At 41.0% G+C, this 17,991-nt stretch overlaps 1 protein-coding gene across 3 annotated transcripts in view; it reads right to left on the bottom strand.

Annotated features, from left to right (window-relative positions):
* The window catches only part of WIPF3 (WAS/WASL interacting protein family member 3), an 82,713-nt gene that overhangs the window by 52,899 nt on the left and 11,823 nt on the right, over positions 1–17,991 (bottom strand). For all 3 annotated transcript variants that reach the window (XM_070467955.1, XM_070467939.1, XM_070467947.1), the window contains exon 2: positions 3,650–3,799. In XM_070467955.1, the coding sequence (XP_070324056.1) occupies positions 3,650–3,742 (93 nt within the window). In that variant the 5' untranslated portion in view covers positions 3,743–3,799. The remainder of the gene's footprint in view (positions 1–3,649; positions 3,800–17,991) is intronic.

Genomic DNA, 17,991 nt, shown 5'->3' with positions numbered 1-17,991 from the left:
CCCACATTCTGGATGTGTCTAGTTGCCTGCTCAAAGAACACTCATTTTTGGCAGGTTACTGCAGGGTATTGCTGTGAATTTCTTTATTCATCACAGCAAAAGTCTTGTGATAATGACAGGTGATACAAAGTTTGATCCATATCAAAGGTACATTTTCCACTTTGTAATGAGAAGTAGTCTGTGAGTTATACTTGGGATCTTCAGTTTATTCCATTCCCCAAACCTTCCGCTATGTGGTTTTAGGTTTGATGCATGATCCTTGCCTGAGTCAATCATTATATTGGAAGTCACAAAATAAATTTGATATGATTTTCAGTGGGTACCTAGAATACTGTTTTGTGGATTACATAATCATTTTTTATTGAAACTTCTGGTTTTAAATATTTAGATTGTTTCTATTTTTTTGGTTGCTATCATAAGTACTGCTTTCATTAATATGCTATAGATAAATATTTCTGTATACTATGATGAGTTACTTAAAGGAAATTAGTTGAAGTGAAATTAGGTCATCCACTTTTTAAAGGGATTTGATCCATATTAACAAATTGTGTTTTGGGGAATTATACCAATTTTTGCTCCTGTTAAGAGTAATAAGTGCCTGATATATAAGTGCCTTTGTGGCTTACCTGGAAAACAAGCATTAGAACCAAAAGAACCTAAAGTTCATCCATCATGTCACAGGCTTCTTAAGTCATCCAGCCTTGTGTGTGATGGGGGTGAATAAGTGGGAAGGGGGTCAGTAAATAAATAAACCACTAAAAAAAAGTGAGAAGTGCCTGATTCCTAACACTCAGGCAACATTTAAAAAGTTCCATCACCAAACTGATAGATGAAATGGTTTCTAATTATTTTGACTTGTGTTTATTCAACTGTAGTGAGGTTGAAACATTTGTATTTATCCTACCTGGTCATATCCTGGGCTCATTTTTCTACTCATCTTTCCATATTGATCCATAAGAGCTCTTTATATGCTAACGCTGTTAATTCTTTGCCTAATATATGCGTTATAAATATTTTTCCCAGATTGTAAAAAGATATGTTTTAAAAATATTTAAGTTTACTTGGCTACTTTCCTCCTAAATTGATTAGTTCCTCCATAAGAGGCATAACAAAAACAATTTAGAAATGAGAGAGGAAATGCAAAAAATTATCCAAATGTGGAATTATTTTTGTTTATAAGAACTTAAGCATCTTAAAAGAAAAAGAATTCCCTAATGAAAAGTAAAATTTTACTATCAACATTCAAATTTCTCTTCTGATCTTTTCTATTTACTACATATATAGCTGATTCATGGTGTACAACATATGCATTGCTTTTAATTCATCATTCCATATCTAGTTTCTATAATCAGCATAGTTACAAATGTAATTTTTAATTAACAATATGGCATAATGTAATTTTTAATTAACAGCTTGACAATGTAGTTCATTTAGTTCTCACAAACCATTTACGATTTAATTTTTCACTAGAATAAATAGCTTTGCTGTGCACATCCTTTGTATAAATTCTTTCTTGGTTCCTTCAGGGTTAAATTCTTGAGTCAGTTTCAAAAATGAAACTACTTGATTGTCAGGGGAGAAAGGGGTACATTCAGGTTTGGTGTTTTTTTGTCAGAACACTCCAGAAAGACTCATTTAACATTTGAGTCCCAAGTATTTGTATGTCACCAGCACAGAATCTGCCTGCAGTGCAGGAGACCCAGGAGACGTGGGTTTGATCCCTGGTTCGGGAAGATCCCTGGAGATGGAAATGGGAACTCACTCCAGTATTTTTGCCTGGGAATCCCATGGACAGAGAAGCCTGGAGGGCTACAGTCCATGGGGCTGCAAAGAGTTGGACGCAACTGAGCAACTAACACTTTCACTTTTCAGCCATGTTTAAAAGGGCTTATTTTCCCAAATCCCCAACAATACAGGTTTTGGTAAGTTTATTTATTCTAGCTAAGTCTATGGGTATATTGTGGTACTTGAAGTTATTTTAAGTTGTGCTTCTTCAGGACCAGCAGGTCTGTTTAAGACCCATATTATAGTTTTACATTATGTTTCTTTCACTTATAAACTGTCCGTTCCATGCTTTCCTTGTGACCAATTCAGCAGTGGAACGTCAGTATTCACTCTTATTCTTTCTATGTATTGGTCAGAGAGCTTTCAGATACAACTCACAGTACGTTCGTGCTTTCTTTCCGCTGTCTTCAAGGGCAAGGGCCAAGTTTCGGGCAGGTCTATGCCCCTGCACTTCAGATACGGTCAAGCTGCCAGGCGAACGTCATGGGGTGACCTGTGGCCTCAGGCGCACCCTGGTTCTCACCATGGCCAGTATCTGAGGCAGCAGGGTCTCAGGCCCTCCCTTCATAACCGATACTGCCATGGTGTGTCATCTGCGGATCTGAGGGGAGGGGTGCACCTGGGTGGGGGAAGAGAATGGCAGGTAAGGCTGTATTCCTGGCTGTTGCTGACTTGGCTCACATCACCCCTGGGCAGCCCTGCCTCTGCACGCCTTATCGCCATGGCATCATATCTTTCATCTTCCACTGAAAACAGGAGCGGCGGTTCTTGCGCCAGACCTGGCTCTGAGTTGGAGGATGAAGACATGAGAAGTGCCCTGGGGTTTCCTCAGGAAAGGGCTTGCGATTAGCATTAAGCACCAACATTCTTCTAAAAGCAAGGGAAGTGAGAAGTTCTTGCCCTCAAGGGAGCATTTGGCGATGTTTAGGGACATTTTCGATGGTCATAATTGGGGGTGTGACTAGTGGGTAGAGGCCAGGGATGCTGCTAAACAACCTGCAATGCACAGGACAGCCCCCCACAAAACAATCTGGCCACAAATGTCCACAGTGCTAAGGGTGAGACGGCCTGTTCTAAAACACAATAACCACTTCCTGTGCCTCTCCTTCTAAACTCAAAGCAAACTATTAAACCAAGAGAGAGTATCAGCAACACGCACTGAAACAGACCGAATTCAGTCTTGTGCAGGAGAGGAGATTTCATTTAGAGATGTTGGTGGCACTAGTGGTAAAGAACCTGCCTACCAGCGCAGGAGACATAAGAGACAAGGGTTCAATTCCAGGTTCAGGAAGATCCTCTGGAGAAGGGCATGGCAACTCACTCCAGTGTCCTTGCCTGGAGAATCCCATGGACAGAGGAGCCTGGTGGGCAAAGTCCATGGGGTTGCAAAGAGTTGGACACAACTGAAATGACTTAGCACATTTTGTTGTGGCATTTCATATGCCACTCCTCTTGCTTGGTCCCAGAACCGGGCAGCTGAAGCCCAAGCTACTGTTATCAACATCCAGATCACAACCGGGAACTTGATGTGAGCATGCCTCCTTGACTCATTGTAGCCTCTCAACTGAGGTTTCCCGTGAGATGGAAGAGTTGATTAGGGAGATTCGGGAAGCTTATATTGAGCAGCATGAATTAAAAATCACATAGACATCTGTAGAGGATGCTGGGGTAGAGGGTGGGGGCTGCCAACGAACTGGGAGGGAAATACGTGGCCAGACTGGTTTGGAGTTAGACGCTGGCACCATAGAGCCAGCTACCTAAGATGCCACCTGCCCTAGAGGAGCTGGGTGATGGCTGATTTTGAATATTTAAAGCCTGCTCAAGCGTATTCCAGTAAAACAGAAAAAAACCCAAACATTCTTACCGGGGGTGCTGACGGTGGGGGAGGGGGAGGAGCCCCCAGCGGCGGGGGAGGTGGAGGCAGAGGAGGAGGAGGAGGTGGTGGTGGCACTGGCATATGTCACGGCGTGGGTGTCTCTTTCTTATGAATGGTCCCAAGACAGCGGTCTCTGCTCTGGAAAGGAGAAAAGGCAGAGTTTTAAACTTGGGTGTCTTTACTCATGCACACGTCACACAAACATACAGATTTTATGGGTAGTTTGATTCACTTGCCATTTATTCACTCTTCTTTCAATAAATACAGAATACCCACTGTGAGGCAGGCATTGCGTCTACTGCCGGAGACTGAAAGAAATAGCCAGATTTTAGAGAGAATTAGGTAACAAAACTGATAAAAATTTAGCTATTTATGTCTCAGTATAATAGAACATGTGAATACATAAATAGCAACACTTCATTCCATAACAACTATTTCAAGTAACAGAGTCTACCTCTTTAAGCATTAAACATCTATCATTTTGGATGCAATTTAAAAGTATTCTGCACATACTCCCATTTTCCTAAGCAGAGCAAATGGAATGAAATTCAACCTTTTCTGGATGTTGCAGGCTCAACGGTTACTCAGGTTGCCAGCCTGCAGCCAGGCTTACATGGGCACTAGTTATTTTCCTGCTTCCTTCTGTTGTCACTCTTACTTTTCTTGCTGTTCTTCTGTTGTTGGCTCTATACAATCATCTGGGTGGGAACCTGACACTTCTCCCCACAGGCTTTATATCCAGTATTTGCTGCATGGAGGGCTTTGGGGTATGATTCTGCAAATACAGGTATGTTTCAAAGAGTTAATATTGTAGGATGTCTGATCTCCAGATAAATATGGCATTGCTCTGTAGAATGTGTTTTCATGCATATGTCTGTGAATGTTTTAAAATCTAGAAATAGAAATAAACCTTAGACGGAAGCAAGCGTAATTTTGTTTTTCTGTCCTTCTAGTCACTGGAAGACTGGAACAAGGCCTGTGCCTCTCTTTCTTCAATGTAAAATCCCAATTCATTTATAGTATTCTAGCTTTTATTTTTGATTTACCAACAGCCTTTACTGTTTGCAACATGATCCTTATTAGTTATCTATTTTACATATATTAATAGTAGTATGTATATGTCAATCCCAACCTTTCTATTTACCTCTCCTTCTTCACCCTCCTCCCATAACCATAAGTTTAGAGCTGATTTTCATTCATTATTCATGGTATAGTTGCCATGAAGACTGAGTTAGCAAATACCTGAACCACCACTCCTAGAAAGGATACAGGATTAGGCTTATGAGAGCCTCTGGTAACGAGATTTTTGTCAGCTGATAAACATATAGCTTTGTTTTATATACTGTGTCTCTCATTAAAGATACCTTGTTTCATATAGACTGTTTTATAACTCTTGCCTCTGTGTGTGTGTGTGTGTGTGTGTGTTCAATTGCTCAGTCATGTCTGACTCTTTGCAGCCATGGACTGTAGACTGTCAGTTTCCTCTGCTGGTGGAATTTCCCAGGCAAGAATACTGGAGTGGGTTGCCATTTACTCCTCCAGGGGATCTTCCCAACACAGGGATCAAACTCATGCCCCGTGTGTCTCCTGTATTGGCAGACAGATTACTTTTCACTACCACCACCTGGGAAGCTCTTTATATTTTTCTCCATAAGGCACGTCATAGCCTTCCTGCATTCAGGAGCACTAAGCATCACCTCACTACAATGGGGGAGCCACGGAAACGAAATCACCAACAACATGCACGACATTTTGAAAAACATGGTGGTAAGTAGAATGTGAACAGGACATTTGTTTCCTGGGTGAAAGTTGTAACCAGAAGGCAGAGTGCTGCCTTGTTCAACTTCAGTTGGGAACCTGGGTATGATGAAGCAGGAAGGGTAAGTGTACAGAATAGGTAATTAGCAAACTGTGGAATCCATGAATAATGAGGACTGACCCCTTTTTGTTGTGAGTTTTTGAATCCCCTATATGTACTCAGGACTGCGTTAGGTACCTAGGTATGCTGTTTTATTTAATCCTTTCAACAATTCTGTGGTAGACATTGACATTTCCATAAAGAACCAAATTTCATCTTAGAGAGTTCATGTAGTTTCTACTAAGTTTCAGAAAGAGTATCAGAGCTTCATAAGCGCCCTGTCCTTTCTGATTCAAAACTGCATTTGTTTTATTAACTTGGTATAATTCAGATCATATTACTTCTCTGCTTCCATCTTGCAAAGATCTTGAAGTATTTCTGAGACCCTCGGGTGAAAAGGACCTTCTCCAGGAAAGTATAACTCTTCCATGTGCTCCCCCTCTAACCTTAGCATCCTTTACTTTCCATCTAGGTTTACCTTTACAAATCTGAGAGTGACCAGGTGTCACTGGGCTTCTGTCTCGCTGAAATCAAAGGAATGATTTTTCAAGCTCTGACATGAAAGCATATTTTTTACATCTAGCACTTGATGGTGGTAAAGGCTTTTTCTTGACAGATATAATAATTAAGCAATTATCTAGAGCATAACTTGTTAAAATCTGACAGTTAAGAATGCAGAGCTCCAGGAAGTCACAGGCTGTACCCATGAGCTCTCTGATGCTTTGTGCTCTCCCAATACATTAAAAAGTGTCATTTTGTTCTGTAGTGTATTAAAAGTGATTAGGATAAAAAAAGCCAGATCCTCAAAGGTTTTCATATTTTCTCCCAACTCATGAAATAATCCTGAAAATCAGCATCAAGATGTAGGTAAGATAGTCAAACACCGTTAGAGGAGAGGGTGGCAAATGGAATATAGAGCCCTGTCAGCACATGAGACTCTGACTATGGGGGACAGTGCTGATCTTACAATCAGACCTGGGTTCTACTTCTGCCACTGCTTTTTCCCAGTTGTGTGACTTCAGTCAAGTTACTGACTTGGTCAAAAAGTTCATTCGGGTTTTTCCCATTGAATGTTATGAAAAACCCGAATGGACCTTTTGGCCAACCCCATACTTAACCCGTCTCACTTTATTTGTAAAATAGTTACCATGCTTAATTCTTAGTTTGTTATCACAATTAAAACAAAGAATATAATACAGGTCCTGACACAAAGCAGACACTTAACTGAAGCTGCATTTATCTTATCACACCCCCTCCTTCACTGCCACAATAACTATAATAAAAGGTGGAGGAGAATAAATGCCCCAAGAGAGGTGGGGAGTGCTAAGGAATGTTATCATCAATTCAAACACAAGGAAGGGGGACCAAAAATAAACACTTCGTAGAGACTATTGCATTTTTCAACAGGTAGAAAGGTGGCTGTAAGAAGAAGCACACAACAACACGGTTCCCGTTGAAGAAGTAGCACATCAGCAGAGATAACAGAAGTAGAAAAATGCAAGCAGCTGGGAGACTTTACATGTTTGGAAGAGAATAAGAAAAGGTTGGAACCACAGAGGGCTTCAAGACACTATTCTGCAAGCGTCTCCTTCCTTGGGTAGAGGTGGGACATCTGGCATGTGGCCATCTACCATCTTTTGAACACTTTTCCTAAGCCTGAGGAATTTCTCCTATTGTGAGTCCTGCCTCCCTCAGCCAGAAGCCATGAATTCCTGTTCCTAGCACCGCTTGCAGGCAGAGAACTGACCACTGTGACCGTGGACTCAGAGGTGAGGAAACAGCGGAAGGTAAGGTGTGGAGAAGCCAGGCCAACGGGAGAGAAGACCCGGGCCCAAAGCAGGAGTGCGCCCTCAACTCTGGCTGCTTGATACGCAATGGTTATGCAAGTCCAGTATGACCAGATCTTCCCATTTTCTTCCCCCCAGAGTCCCCTTATCCAGACTTTCATGTGAAACCCAATTTTGAAGTAAAACCAAATAAAAGCATTTTTGAAAACCAGTGGGTCAACAGAACATGTCTGCAGGTCATCCAAGCACACACAAGATGCCAGAAGCCAACTGCTTTACAGGCAGCCGGTAAGGGGTGGGGCTGGGGCAGAAGAACTGAGGCCTGCTTGTACAGGTGATGAACTTTCTCGTCTACCCCTCCCTTCCTCTCCCCTTCATTCCCTACTTGATCAATCTGTCCTCATTCAGAGAGAGAGATGGACTGAGCTTGCCTATGTTTTTATATTAAAAAGTTAAATATGTATGTATACCAGCTGAGCTTTTTGAGTTATTTCAGAGAGAAATAACTCATGGTCGACAATTTTACACACTAGTTGCTCTTGTCATAATCACTTTTCTCCCCGAGAATAGTTTGTCAGATCACAGCTGTTCACAAATAGAAAATGGGCCTATTTTTTAACATACAAGCAAGGATTACTGCTACTATTTGACAAAAGTGTCTTTTGCTGGTTCTAAAAATATATTAGAATAGGAATCTGAAAATAAGGTTCTCTGGGCACTCATAACTTTTTATGTTTTGACACTGTCCAACTGAATTCCTTGTTTCTTTGGTTATGAAGTCGGGAAAAGAGAGATTTGTCACCTCTGAACTAATGCAGGTGGGAGAACCCTGGGAGGCCATTCATCTCTCACATCAAGGTTTCAGCAGGGTCCTGACACTCTATCAATCAGTCATTTATTTATCAAAGGTGCTTGGCGGCCAGGAAATCACAACCCGAGTGCATGAGCATATAAGGCACACACAAAGAGGTTCTCTAAAAATATGTGGTAAAACTGCCAAAGATATAAGAAAAAGAATAAAGAACTTTAAAAAATCTTCTCTCCAGGTAATGGTGAAAATGATTTACAAGTGGTCACTTTCTGTTGTCACTTCCTCATTGTTTCAGAGCGAATTCTCTTGGCAGAGTCCTCTCCTGGGACTTCCCACCTGGAAGTTCTCATGCCCTACCCTCCACCTTGCTCACTGAAGACTGCCCACTTGGGCAAGTGGAAGTTGGTGCTCTCACCCTCAATAGTACAAAATTCCTAGAATATTTAGCCTTTTGGAGGTAGTGGGGCATGTTGATCTGAGTAGGAAAGGAAGCAGGGGATAGGGCAGGGAGAAATAAAAAGCAGAGGATAAAATAAATTCTTGAACATTGGTGTTCTAGATTATAGTAAGATAAATTAGTCCTGACACAACCCTTGCTATGTGCCAGGCCCTATCCTTAACACTTTTCATATATAAACCCGTTTAAGCCCCACGGTATCCTAATCAGATGGATAATACTATTATTGCTATCTTTCAGATGAGGAAATTGAGGCCCAGAGAGGTTAAGAAACCTGCTTAAAGTAACAGAGTGAATTACTGGAAGAGCTGGCATTCAAATCTGAGGTGTCAGGCTCCAGACTCCATGCTCTTAAGCATCATATTAACTTAAATCACTTGCAAACCTATGACTTTTATAGTTTTTAACCACATCCACACACCACCTGAAATAACTTTGAGTTAATTGTTACTTTGCAAAAGAAACTTTAAATTATTACCATAAATGGAAGTCAATATCACTTGCCATCAATAGATAGTGATAATAAAAATCAACTTAATGATTATTAAAATAAAATGTTCACCTGTATACCATCCAAACTCATTTCAGGCTTCCTTAGTGATACCTAAACCTTGGTCCTTTGGGGAACAGTGGTCTGGAGCAGTGTTTCCCAACTGTAATGGAGGATAAATTGCTCAAGGGGTCCTGTTAAAATGTAGATTCTGATTCAATAGGTCTAGGGTGGGGCCTGAAATTCTGCATTTCTAACCAATTTCCAGGTGGGGCCTAAAGTGCTGATCTGGGAACCACACCTTGAGTAGCTCTAGAATGTTTTAAGAGTGCGTGGTCTCCACCTCAGACCTACTAAATTGGAATTTTCGAGTCTCTTGCCAACAAGAGATTTTGTGCTCACTGAAGTCTGAATAGCCCTGTTCTTTAACAACCAGGATGGTGAAATGCCCTGCCCCACATAGATGGAAGTTGTGTCCTCTACTGAGAAGGCTCTTTCTTCTGTAGACCCAGTTCATCTCAGCAGGCTGAAAATGGCACTCTACTTAGGACTGGAGTCAACACACAAAGGAGAGAGAAATGGAGCTGAGCGCCATTCACCTTTCACACAGGTGACGTGAAGGGCTTCCCACACCTGAGATACACACGTGCCAGCAACAGCTCCTGAAGCTGAATCTGTTCAGGTCTGACTGGATGTGACAGTTAATTATCTGCTGAAATGCTTCCCAGGCGGCATTAGTGATAGAAGAACCTGCCTGCCAATGCAGGAGACGTAAGAGACTCTGGTTCAATCCCTGGGTTGGGAAGATCCCCCGGAGGAGGGCATGACAACCCATTCCAGTATTGCCTGGAGAATCCCATGGGCAGAGGAGCCTGGTGGGCTACAGACCACAGGGTCGCAAAGAGTCAGACACGACTGAAGTGTCTTAGCAGGCACACACATGATATGCTTCAAGGGTGAATGCATATGGTCCATGAGTATTGTAAAACCAAGATAAACTTTAACCACAACCTAATATGAAAGCTACTAAGTCATATCTACAATGAGCTCAGAAATTGGTTTCCTTCTATAAGACTCTTACTGAATCACAAATTTGTTCCCAAATCATTGAATTCATTATAATAACTGAACAGTATTAGGTGAAAGGATATAAATAAAGATATTGGTAATATTTATCATTGACTCAGGCATTTAAATTATCACTAAATGCCACAAAAATCATTGTCTGCGTGGTTCCCAAGAGTGAAAGGAGAAAATATCGATTTCATGTTTTCTTTTTCTTTTTCTGTCTTGAATTAGCTAAAAGAAGAATGAGGCTAATTAAAAATACATGATATTAATCACACATTTATAAGCAAGCCTCATTTTATATCACAGCTATGCTTCTGAAAAATGGCATCTCTAATTTTGGAAAAACCGAGCTATGCTTTAAGGATACAAAAGGAGGTTATTATCAGTGGAAATCCATAATCAATGTTATAAAATAATGAGTCATTTTATAAAATAAACTACCACCTCTCTAATCTATTATATTATCACTGGAAAAGACCTTGATGCTGGGAAAGATTGAAGGCAAAAGGAGAAGGGGGCGGCAGAGGATGAGATGTCTAGATAGCATCACCAACTCAGTCACATGAATTTGAGCAAATTCTAAGAGATAGTGAAGGACAGAGGAACCCAGCTTGCTGCGGTCCACCGGGTGGCAGAAAGTCAGACATGACTTAGCGACTGAACAACAAAAAATAAGAGATTTTTATAAGGAAGATGGTTTTTACTTTCTAAGGCTGAGGTGGTCACTTTACCCCTGGGACTGTGAATACTCTTAAAATGCTGTTCTGAGACTCACTGAGGAAATAATGTACCGACAAGAGAGGGCCACAGGGAACAAGTCTACAAGACACATCCTTTCTGATCTAGTTTTACTTCTGAGACTTCAGATGAGTTAAAGAATTTTCTCAGTAGGAATAACTGCTGCAGCTTGGGCCAGATAAGGATGCCTGGTTCAAGTTCCGGTGCCTCACGTTCCCTGTCCAGCTTGAAGTTCTGCTAGAACCTCAAACAACCTGCAGCCAGGAGGCATCATCAGCTCTGTCACCTGGCACATTCTGTCCCACGGCAGCGAGCACACTTCACTGACAGCCAAGCCTGATACACTCACTGGAAGTCTTGCCTCTCAGACGACACGGCATCACTCCCTGATTCACACAGGCTCCTTTCCTAAAGGCTTTTCCTTCTTTGCTATGGAGTCAAGTTCTCCATCTCATCCTCCAATCAGTTCTACGAATCCTACCCTTTGCTCACACTGCATTTGTGACATTGTTACATATCTTTCCTTTATATCTCTGTGTGTTTGCCCATGCTATGCAGGCTGCATGTGATGGCTTTCACCACCTGGAAAACTCCCACCAATCCTTTGAAACACACTCAGGTGCCAACTTCTCTGCACAGATTTTCTTCTCCCTTTGTCAGAGCTAACTGCTCCAATAGTACTTTGTTCGCAATTTTATTACAGCACTGGGGACTCTGGCAATTTTCTTTCACATGTCGATGTGTCTCCTTTCACTGGACCATGGGCTCCTTGAAGGTTCAAAGATAGGAACTATGTCTTAGGTATCTTGGTATTGCCAAGGCCAAAGGTAATGCTGAATACCATTGTTTCGGTGTTGCTATGGGGAGGAAATACAAAACATACATATCAGGGGTCATGCCAACTACTCAAGCAAAAGATGCAGACATGGCTTGGCAGTGGCACATTTATTGTGTCTACAGATGAAATCATTATCTTGACACTTTGAGAAAAATATTACCAACTAAAATAGGAAGGGAAGAAAAGGGCAGGAGAAATTTCTGTCCAACTGTTACTGGAGTGGGTAGCCTTTCCCTTCTCCAGGGGATCTTCCCAGCCCAGGAATCGAACCCAGGTCTCCTGCATTACTGGTGGATTCTTTACCAGCTGAGCCTCAAGAGAAGTTCAGGCCTTATTATGGTACGGGAATAAAATATCTTCTGGATGTGGGATTCTCAAAGTTTACAGTGCTCACTGGAAAAGCTTCACCTGGCATGTTAGAAATGCTGTCATTAGAGAAGAATAGTTTAACAGTTGGGAGAACAGGTCTCTAGTTCTGGTTTTAATGGTCATCCATTTCTCCATCTATAAAAATGTAAAGCATGTTCCTTCTTCCCTGATTTGCATAAGTGTAAGGACCAAATAAGTACTTTGAGATAAGCATTAAACAAATAAAAAATAGTCTATAGTCCTCTCTAAAAAGCAATGTTCTTTCAAGTGTAATTTTTAAATTAAGGATATGGTGGCTTCTTGGCAAAGGAGACACTTGGCCTACAGGGCAGCAGAGATGAGACTTTAGTCTTTTAAATTAGAAAACACTTTTCAAAACAACATTGAGTTCAAGGAGGTCTTCTGGTTTTCAGATCGTAGAGTGAAAACATCTCTGTTCCTTCCTTTTCTTGGAAACTGTATCAAAATAGGAAGGAAGGGGAATCTCAGAAATATCATCTCAATTGTGGGGAGGAAAAACTAGATTTCTGTCACCCTGAATTTCAGTAAATGAGACAGAGCTGCCTGATGCTCAGAACAGCCAAATACAGAGTACAGGTAAGGCGGTGTAGCCTACAACGTAGAGGGCAGGCCTGTGGCCGCGGGCCTCACAGTGTCATTCTCCAAAATGAGAAGCACTGGCTCCTACAAGGAAGCTGGTGAGGAAGTCGCAGCAACACTCTTTAGAACAATGGAAAAGGGTGTGTAGGACAGCACATGGCTGACCTTGGACCCTAAACACACCGGCGAACACGGAGGAGGCAAAGACAAGCCATTCCAGCGGGTGCACTGCTAGAAATGAGGGAGGGCGAGGGAGAGAGTAAATCACAAGCCGCCTAAAGCCTCTCTCTCTCTTTCTTCTCCTCTCTCCCTGCCCTCACGCTCTGTCATAAGGAGTGCTTCTCTGACGCAAAGAGAACTCTGCCTGGTCTAGAACCTGCCCTGGTCTTCTCCTCGCATAATTATCCTGCAAATACTTGGTCTAGACTTCCCTGGTGACTCAGATGGTAAAGAATCTGCTGCAATACCGGACACCCAGGTTCAGTCCCTGGGCTGAGAAGATCCCCCGGCGAAAGGAATAGCGATCCACTCTAGTATTCTAGCCTGGAGAGTTCCATGGACAGAGGAGCCTGGCAGGCTATCGTCCACAGGGTCTCAGACAGTCGGACACGACAGAGTGACTAACACAAACACAAAAAGCATACAGTTTATTCTACAATGAATACTCAACAAGGAACCAATAAAGAGAACCAGCGCAAGATCCACACAAAAAACTAGAAACAAAAAGTGGGGAAAGGAATAGGACAAAGGATAGATGATAGATGAAAAACATAAGAAAATACACTGCTGTAAACAGATGAATACAGTGACAAGGCATAAAACAATCAACTGGAAGAATTTTATGAGACTAGCTGTGAGAAAGACTCAATTTATACTGTATATTGTTTTTACATTTTTATACTTTTTGAAGTATGTATCTTGGGCATTGCTTCCCAGGTGGCGCAATGGTAAAGAATCCACCTGCCAATGCAGGAGACACAGAAGACACAGGTTTGATTCCTGGGTCAGAAAGATCCGTTGGAGGAGGGCATGGCAACCCACTCCAGTATTCCTGTCTGGAAAATTCCATGGACAGAGATGTCTGTCAGGCTACAGTCCATCAGGTTGCAAAAGAGTCCGACACGACTGAGCACATATATGCCAACATCTTGGGCATTACTACCCACTGCAAAAACTAATTTAAAAAAGAAAGTTTGGGACTGCTTTCTTTACTTGGGACAATTGTGGAGAAGTATTTTTTTTTAATGTTTTGCATTATCTTAGGAGACCCCTCTACATCTAAAAGGTAAATACAAATGAACAAATGAGTAAAGAAAAACATAAATCTGTCTTGACCATTTGGTCTAAGTAAGCTGGATCCACAAAGAACAATACTGCGAGCTGACTGTGGGCTTTGCTGGCCAGGTCCTGCATGCAGACCTCCACAAAAGCTGTAACCACTCCTATAGCCAGTCACTAACATCAAAGTGACTGACCAAGCGGGCTTAGAAGACAATCAAGAATAGAGTAAAATAATTTTCCTCAAACTAATCCATACCCCTAAGGTTTAATTCTTCTGTTAATACATGGTTATTATACAACGAGGAAGAGTTCTAAAACATCATTGCCCATTAGACATGAATCATTTGTGAGTTGGTTCCATTTGTAACTAGTCATTCGTGTAACTAGTCATTCATTAAATGGGAGTAAACAAGAAAGCACCATAATTGGGAGGGGGGCACAGGTCTGAAAAGCCAGTAGGTGGATTCTTTCTCCAGTCCCCAAATAATGCACTCCCAGGTCTTACAGACAGGTATCTAGACCCATCATTCTTCAGGATTCATAATTTAAGGCATTTGTAATTTATATAGACATCAAAATGACTGCAGGTCAACCACCATTACTTAAAACCATTACTCAAAACTCACTGACCATCCATGACCACCAGGAACACACAACATCAGACATAAACCCAGATTTGATTTAGCCTTCTTCCTTCTACGAGTCTGCAGGTGAATTTCTAAAACCTTAGGACATACACATTTGGGTGAAAACCAGAAAAAAAGTCACGCACAAGCTGTTAAAATGCAGGAAAAAATGTTCACTTGCTCATCCTGTTTTAGGCAGTTATCTCACCTGTTTGTGAAGCTTCTTTATTCTTCCTCTGAAATACTGGGGAGCAACATGATGAACAAAAATGTTTCATTCAAAAGTTTAGAAGAATATTAGAACAAAAAATAGCTCTAAGGAATACAGCAGACTTAAAATCTATCTCTACATCATTGAAAGGAAATACAACTACATCTCTGGTCTTTTTTCTTGGTTCTACCATATGAGAAGAAAAAAATGTCTCCTCTTCTACTAGGGTCATAATTATTTATGTCAGACACATAGCAAAGGGGCCAGAGTCTTTTTTTTTTTTCCTATGTTTATTCACCGGGCAGATACGGTTGATGATTTCATACTGATGTACCTGGCTGGGAGAGCTCTTTATTAAACAATTCATTAACAAAACAATAACTCACATGTACGAAGCAGATTTCTTGTGTTAACAATTCTGATTGTTATTTACATAATTATCTTTCATCCCCCAAAGTAACTCTGTATGACAGATACTAATCCCCATTTCACAGATAAGGAAACAAAGGCTCAAAGATGTAAAGTCATAGCCCGAGATCAAATAGTTGGAACTTGACAAAGCCACATTCACCCCAAGTGAACTGCCCCTAAGCGTCTGTACTCTCCACTACTTCACCCAGCTTCTGACAAGCATCTCGGCCTTTGCACAGTCAATGCAGAAAGTATTTACTGAGCTTCTTCCATATGTTAGGCACTATGATAGATAGCCACTGAGTGAAACGATAAACATGAATATCAGGTAATTAATGAATCCTTGACAAAAAAATAAACCTATAGATACATGGATCCTATCCAGGAATGATAGCTCATAATACTTGCAGCTGCTGTTTAGTTGCTAAGTCATGTGCAACTCTTTTATGACCCTATGGACTGTAGCCCACCAGGCTTCTCTGTCCATGGGATTTCCCAGGTAAGAATACTGGAGTGAGTTGCCATTTCCTTCTCCAGGGGATCTTCCCAACCCAGGGATCAAATCAGGTCTCCTGCATTGGCAGGCAGATTCTTTACCACTGAGCCACCTGGGAAGCCCTATAATATTTACGTATTGAAAGCTACTATGTGCCAGGCACTTCGATAGAAAGGCAGAAAAAAAGGGAAAAAAAGAAGTAACAATAAAGCATATGGTATATAAAAGGCACAAAATAAATTCCAATATATCAGTAATCATAAAAACTATAAACTGGTTATTAGCTTCTCCTACTAAAGGACAAAGATATTCAAATTGATTTAAAAATTAACTGTATCTCCTTTACAAGGAACACAGCTAACACAAAGTGATATTTAAAACTTTGAAAATAAAACAATGAAAACAATACTCAAGTAGACAGTAAAAATTGGTACAGAACCCTCATACTTTGCTGGTGAAAATGTAAAATGGAGCAGCCACTTTAGAAGTGTCTGTAAGTTCCTCACAACATTAAACAGAATTACCATAAGATCAGCAACTGCACTCCAACATATCTCCAAGAGAAATGAAAACATTTGCCTACACAAAAACTTATACGTGAAAGTTTATAATAGCATTGCTTAATATAGCCAAAGTGTAGAAACAGCTCAAACATCAATCAACTTATGAGTGGATAAACAAAATGTAGTATGGCTGTGCTATTATTTAGCAATAAAAAGGAATGAAGTACTGATACATGCTATAGCATGGATAAATGCAAAAGACATTATGCTAAGAAGTCAATCATATACTGTATGATTTCATTCATACGAAATTTCAGAATGGATAAATAAAAAAAAAGTAGATTAGTAGTTGTGAGGGCTGAGGAGAGGGGTATGGGAAGGGATGTCTAATGGGTTTCTTTCGGGGATGATAAAAATGTTCTGGAATTAAGATGATGGTGTTAGTTGTGTGACTGTGTGAATATTCTAACAACCACTGAATTGAATACTTTAAAAGAGTGAGTTTTATGGTATGTGAATTATATTGTAATAAGGCTGCTTTTTTTTTTTTTAAGTCATGCAGCATGATTAATGTCAGGCAAAGCAGAATCCAGGGCAAAAACATATACATAGAAATATCAAGTGTTCTGGAAATATAAATGAAAAGATAATTAATTGCTTCCATGGCTTATGGACCATGAAAAGCATAAGAAACGTCTGAGTCAGGTCTTCGGTGATTGAAGGGAGTGGGGAGGGGATGAGCAAAGCTTTGCCATGTAGGCATGTATGGGGTATGTGGCAAACAGTCCCAGGGGGCATGGTGCTCACAGAGCTAGGTTGTTCAGGAGTCTGAGCTTTATTTTAATTTTTTAAAAAGGAGACATGTTAGATGCAGCATGTTTTACATACAGCACCCTAGGGGCCATTGTGGAAAATGAATTATAGGGAGAAGAAGTAGCAAGTAGGTAGATCAATCTGGGGATTCACACAAGCAAGGATGGATATTTATTTGAATTAGAGTAACTGCAGTGGGGTAGAGCCAAGGAGGATAAAAATTTGGATGTTGGAGATGGGTGGGGAGAGAAGATCCTAGGATAACCCCACGGCTCCTTGCCAAGACAATCTAGTATTAATTAAGAAAGGCAGGAACAAATGTGTGGGTGTTGGGGGTGGTGCATAGGTGGGGAGAAGTGAGTTTAATTTGAAGCATATGAGGTCCTTTTGGCAAATAGAAATTTGGATCTGAAATTTAGAAAAGAAGCAAGGCTGGTAACAGAGATTTAGGAATCTACATAAGACAGCTGGGTGTGTTTCATTTTCTAATGTCAATTGCATGAAAAACTAAAAAAGCGTAACATTTTAAATTACTGAGTCACGTTTTGTAGTTTCTAATTAAGTCAAGGACATAATTAGACAGGCTAATAATGGAGGTTTTGTCAAGTGGTTGGTAATTCTAGTTGCCTACTCAATAACCATTTCCTCTTCTTCCTTAGAGCAACTGCCCTAGCTGGAGGGGGGTAGGGTGGGGGTAGCAGTTGCAGTTTACCTAGCTAAAAGTATTTGATATTTCAGATTTTACATTTTAGAGCAGCACTGTGACACCATTTTGGCCAATGAGATGTAGCCAGAAGTAGCTGGGGAGGCCATCGCTTTCTATATAAAAAGGCAAAGCCTCCCTAAAAGAAGGGCCTCACTCCTTAGGTATTTATACCTTTCTTTTCTTCTCACTTGGGGCTTCCCTGGTGGCTCAGATAGTTAAGAATCTGCCTGTAATACAGGAGACCCAGGTTCAGTCCCTGGGAAG

This window comes from Odocoileus virginianus, chromosome 1, assembly GCF_023699985.2.
Source record: "Odocoileus virginianus isolate 20LAN1187 ecotype Illinois chromosome 1, Ovbor_1.2, whole genome shotgun sequence".
Taxonomy (NCBI): domain Eukaryota; kingdom Metazoa; phylum Chordata; class Mammalia; order Artiodactyla; family Cervidae; genus Odocoileus; species Odocoileus virginianus.
The sequence above is the reverse complement of the archived record's forward strand: the minus strand, read 5'-3'. Positions and strand labels throughout refer to the sequence as shown.